Source organism: Equus asinus, chromosome 17 (genome assembly GCF_041296235.1).
Source record: "Equus asinus isolate D_3611 breed Donkey chromosome 17, EquAss-T2T_v2, whole genome shotgun sequence".
In the NCBI taxonomy this organism is placed as follows: domain Eukaryota; kingdom Metazoa; phylum Chordata; class Mammalia; order Perissodactyla; family Equidae; genus Equus; species Equus asinus.
In genome coordinates this window covers 34,726,684-34,732,408 of record NC_091806.1, presented here as the reverse complement: position 1 = coordinate 34,732,408, position 5,725 = coordinate 34,726,684, and the positions used below count along the sequence as shown (strand labels likewise).

Genomic DNA, 5,725 nt, shown 5'->3' with positions numbered 1-5,725 from the left:
TCAATGCAATTCCTATCAAACTTCCAACATCATTCTTTCACAGAAATAGAACAAAGAATCCTACAATTTATATGGAACAACAAAAGACCCCGAATAGCCAAAGCAATGCTGAGGAAAAAGAATAAAGCTGGAGGTACCACAACCCCAGATTTCAAAATACACTACAAAGCTTTAGTAAAAAAACAAGCTTGGTAATAGCACAAAAAGAGACACACAGATCAATGGAACAGAATCAAGAGCCCAGAAATAAACCCACAGATTTATGGACAACTAATTTTTGACAAGGGAGCCAAGAGCATATAATGGATAGAGGAGAGTCTCTTCAATAAATCATGTGAAAACTGGACAGTCACGTGCAAAAGAATGGAAGCAGACTATTATCTTACACCATGCACAAAAATCAACTCAAAATGGATTAAATCCTTGAATGTGAGAACTGAAAACATGAAACTTCTAGAAGAAAATATACTCAGTACCCTCTTTGACATCGGTCTTTCCAGCAGTCTTTCAAATACCATGTCTGACCAGGCAAGATAAACAATAGTAAAACAATAAACCTACAGGATGACATCAAACTAAAAAGCTTCTGCACAGCAACAGAAACCATCAATAAAATGAAAAGACAACCTAGAAATTGGGAGAAGATATTTGCAAACAATATGTCAGATAAGGTGTTAATACCCAAAATATAGAAGGAACTCATATATCTCAACAATAAAAAAACTAACAACCCAATTAAAAAATGGACAAAAGATCTGAACAGAGATTTCTCCAAAGAAAACATATGAATGGCCAACAGGCGCAAGCAAAGATGTTCAACATTATTAACTATCAAAGAAAAATAAATCAAATTGCAATGAGATATGACCTCACTCTGGTCAGAATGACTATAATTAACAAGACAAGAAACAGCAAATGTTGGGGAGGATGTGGAGAGAAGGGAACCCTTGTACACTCCTGGTGGAAGTGTAAACTGGTGCAGCTGCCATGGAAAACAGTATGGAGTTTCAGAAAATTATGAAATCAGAAAATTAAGAATGGATCTACGATATGATCCAGCTATTCCACTGCTGAGTCTTTATCCAAAGAACTTGAAAACACAAATTCATAAAGATACGTGCACCCCTATGTTCATTGCAGCACGATTCACAACAGCCAAGACTTGGAAGCAACCTAGGTCCTGATCAAGGGACAAATGGATAAAGAAGATGTGGTGTATATACACAATGGAATACTACTCAGTCATAAGAAATGTTGAAATCTGGCCATTTGTGACAACATGGATGGACCTTGAAGGTATTATGCTAAGTGAAATAAGTCAGACAGAGAAAGTCAAATACTGTATGATCTCACTCTTAAGTAGAAGATTAAAAGAAAGGACAAACAAAAAGATAACAACAGAGACTGGATTTCTGGTTACCAGAGGGGAAGTGGGAAGGGAGGAGGGCAAAAGGGGTGATTAGGCACACATGTGTGGTGACGGATCATAATTAGTCTTTGGGTGGTGAACATGATGTAATCTACACAGAATTTGAAATATATTTTAATGTACACCTGAAAGTTTTATAATGTTGTAATCCAATGTTACTTCAATAAAAATAAATTCTAAAAACCATGATTAAGTAGAACTGATGTCATACTCTTATATAAATTCCTTTCCTTCCATTCCACAAATTCAATGAACAAACACTAATAGCTTCTTACAGGTCAGGCACTTTTCTAGACACTGCGAATATAATGGAGAATTAGATCTGCTAAGTTCTCTGGAGCTCTTTAATGCACTGTGGTAAGGGAAATGACAAAGAAGTGCACATAGGAAAAAAATATTTATTGGCTTAGATACAGCTTTTCCTTTTTCAACTAGTCAAACTAACTTATGTCTGAGGCAATAGTATGAACAGTTAGACAGGTAGTTCCAGATTCTTACCCTTGCTGTAGGCATATATTGGAGCTTTAAAAATAAGACTGTATAAGTTCTAGGTCACATCCAACTGTTAGGAAGTCACAGGGAGTGAAAGACAATGAAGATCCTTAAAACTAAGTCTCTACACATACTGAATGGTTGTGTCCCTGTTTCCTACTGCATGTCTGGACACCACAGTCCTATCTTTCATCCCATTGCCTGGACACCAAGAACTTCTACAGTATTTCACGTTTGTGCCCTGCTTGCTGTCAATTGCTCTTTAAGGACTATGTTCTATCCGCTTAATTTCTTGCTGGTGTTCCTTCTCAATATCGTTGTGCCAGGTAGCTGATCCTTTGTGCCTGTGCCATCTTGCTATACTCGTCTATTTATGGTTGAGGCATGACAATATGTGACAGCTAATATTTTAAGAAAATATCTCAATTATATTCTTGCAGCTTGATCCACAATCTGTAATCAGGCTATCCCCTTTCAGAAAGCATAAGTCTTCTCTTCAGTCTTCTCATGGATGACTTCATCTCGTGGTTCCTCAGGGTGTAAATCATGGGGTTCAGAACAGGGATGATGACAGTGAAGGTGATGGAGACAGCTCTGTCCATGGGGAGGGCAGTGAAGGGCCAGGCGTAGACATAGATGCAGGGAACAAAGTGCAGTGTCACCACAGTGATGTGGGCTGTGCAGGTACAGATGGCTTTCTTCCTGCCTTCTCCAGTTTGAGTTCTCAGCATCATCAAGATCACTGTGTATGACACAAGAAGAAGGACAAACCACAGGGTAGTGACCAGGCCATTGTTGGAAATCATTAAAAGCTCAATGACAAAGGTGTCAGTGCAGGCAAGTTTGAGCACCTGCGGGACATCACAATAGAAGCCATCAACAACATTAGGTCCACAGAAGGGGAGGGGTAGCAAAAGGGAAATCTGCACAATGGAGTGGACAAAGCCCCCCATCCAGGAAGCCACAATGAGGGCAGTGCATCTCCCCCTACTCATGATGGTCACATAGTGCAGGGGCTTGGAGATGGCCATGTAGCTATCAAAGGCCATCACAGAGAGAGAAAAAATGTCTGCTCCACCGAGGAGGTGGAAGAAAAACATCTGTGTGATGCAACCGTTGAAGGAGATGGTCTTTCTCCTTGAAAGAAGGTCTGCTAGGACCTTCGGAGCAGTGATGGAGGAGAAGCAGATGTCCAAGACAGAGAGATTGCAGAGCAGGAAGTACATGGGGGTGTGAAGGCGAGGCTCACAGGCCACAGTGATCATGATGGCAACATGTGCTAACACAGTTGTTACATAAATCACAGCTCAAAATAAAAATAAGAGCAAGCTTAACTCTTGAGACTGGGTAAGGCCAAAAAAATGAATTCAGACACCCTGGTATGATTTCTCAGGGCCATTGGATGATATTTCCTCCTCCAAGTACAGCTTGGAAAGAAATAATATTACTTAGGTAATGAAATCAAAGTTTTACCTCATACAGAAAATGAACATACATAAATATATCTTATTCTTCATGAACTATCTGTGTTACCAGGGAAATCACTCAGTTCTACTTGCTTCAGTTCCCTCATTAGTACAAGTTGAGTTTTGAGCTAGATCATTTGCTTTCCTACCATACTTGATTGGGGACTTTGTGATCTTTTAAAGTTCACCCCTAGAAGTTGCTGAGGAAGAGATCTAAGGAAGGCTTTATGGAAGGAATTATGGGTTCCCTACATCTTCGTGAATCAGAGCAGCTCTGATTTTATTCAAGTTTCACTTTGTTTCTATGGCTTAAAAGCCATTGGAATAAATCAACCCTCAAATGCCTTTCAGTAACAAGATGATATGGGTCAATTTGAACAGCATATTATTGTTTTAAAAGCTACTGCACACTTAATTACAATAAAATTTCCTAATATCCCTCTGAGTTTAGGGAGAAAGCTGTTATTCCCACTTTAATAATACCAAAACTGAAATCAATAAGTATAAGCCAATTTTCCAAAGTAATTCAGAAAACCAGTGGCAGAGAAAAAGTAACACAGTTTTCTTCTGTCTCTTAGTTCTAGGATCTTTCCATTATACCACACTGCCTGCCAGTTTCAAAATATATAAATCCATGAATAATTTGTGTAAGGAACACTCTACAGAACTTTCAGTGGGGAGTTTTATTAGTTCCTCAATTTCCTCTTTCCATCAATGGAATTTTAGACCTTGCAGAAATGACATCTTCTCTTCAATGTTTTATTTCATTTCATAGATACTAAGAGGTCAAGGGTAAATGATGAATTTAACACAAAGAAGTTGACAAAGATGGTGATGGAGATGATTATGTTCACAAAGGTCCAGACATGCATGCATAGAGAACGAGCATGAAATTCAAGGTTACCACAGAAATGTAGGCAGTACAGGTAAATGTGAATTTCCTCCTGTGCCCTTCCTATAAAAGATAAACAGTTTCTAGTGAGCTTGGGATTTTCACTTTCTGATGGAGTAAAATAAACACAAGATGGAAGCAATGGTTGTTCCCCATCCCTGAGGGTTGGTAGGTTCTCTTACTATAGAGTCGTGGCTGAGGAGGAAGGGGCAGATCCAACTTAGAGGATTTTTATTTCCTTGTATTTTTCCCGTATGAGTCAGGAGTAAGCAACCTTTGGTTGTTTGAAGATCAATTAAGGAAAAATAAAGTTCTTAAGAGGCCCAAGTGACAAGTATAAGATCACGCAGGAAGCTAGTGATGGAGTTAGACTTTGACATTCAGCCCATGTCATTTCAATAATTTATAAGAAGATTTATGATGGTGGCAGCGGTCACAAAGTTAACTCAGAGTTATAGGTAAAAGCCATCCTCAGCCTAAGTATCTGCCTGAATCACCTGGCATTACCTTATTGATAGATGGTCACTGTCCAGATCAGTGCCCAACTGGGAAGCATCATGATTGGTCTGTGTAAAAACAAACTTTGGGAAGGTAAGAGTCTTGAAAAACTATGTGGATAAATAAGCCCAAAACACATGTTGCCTCTCATTTGCTCTGGAGAATTTGATGACTTGTCTTGTTTTCCCAGTTTATTCAGTCTCTGAGGGTACACTTACCTCCACAGCATGTACTGATAGGCAGTATGTTTTATCCAAAAGACTTATATTGAGCCACCCACATGCAAGAGACCTGGGCACTGTTAAAACTCTCCTGAGGGTACTACTTTTTTCACTTCTCTCAATTTGTCCCATTCTCCTCATCCTCACTTAAACCTTTATCACTTCTCCTCAGATTGTTGCAGGAGTTCTGTAACTGGTCTCCTTTTCTTCCGTGTAGTTTTCTCTAATTCATCCTCTCTGTTGTTTGCAGAAATATCTTCACAAGTCATAAATGCGACCATTTATTCCCTTGCTGGAAAATTTCTAGTAGTTCCCTATTGCTTATAGAATAAAGATTAAACTTTTCTTATAGCATCTAAGACTTCCCTCCATCTTCGATATTATCTAGTGCCCTGTTTCCTTTGATTCTGTTTCAGGTGTTTAAATGTTATACACATTCTTATGCCTTTGGATCTGTGATCCTGTTGCTCCCTCTACCTACCCTATCCTCCCTACTCTCAGAATCTCCCATCTATCCGTCTTCACAAACACTGACCTTTCGACACTCGGGTCCAGAGACTCCTCTTCTGTGAAAACTTCCCTGACACCCCTTTGTGACTCATTCCCTGCGCTGACTTCTCTTCTGGTATTTTTAACAGTTTCTTCTAATTATATGTCTCTTTTCCCTTAGCACACTATAATTTCCCTATTATACCTCAAGTTCATCCTGTCTGCTCAGTATTTCATC

General features: G+C 39.1%; 1 protein-coding gene across 1 annotated transcript; it reads right to left on the bottom strand.

Annotated features, from left to right (window-relative positions):
* Positions 1-2,385: 2,385 nt before the first annotated feature.
* LOC123278174 (olfactory receptor 4D11-like) lies at positions 2,386-3,186 on the bottom strand. The gene has a single exon (XM_070487410.1). It carries the CDS (start codon positions 3,184-3,186, stop codon positions 2,386-2,388), a length of 801 nt encoding a protein of 266 aa, XP_070343511.1.
* Positions 3,187-5,725: the final 2,539 nt, after the last annotated feature.

What these genes read in the sequence shown, in the direction of transcription:
- LOC123278174 (XM_070487410.1), bottom strand. Translation starts at nt 3,186, where the DNA reads ATGATCACTGTGGCCTGTGAGCCTCGCCTTCACACCCCCATGTACTTC.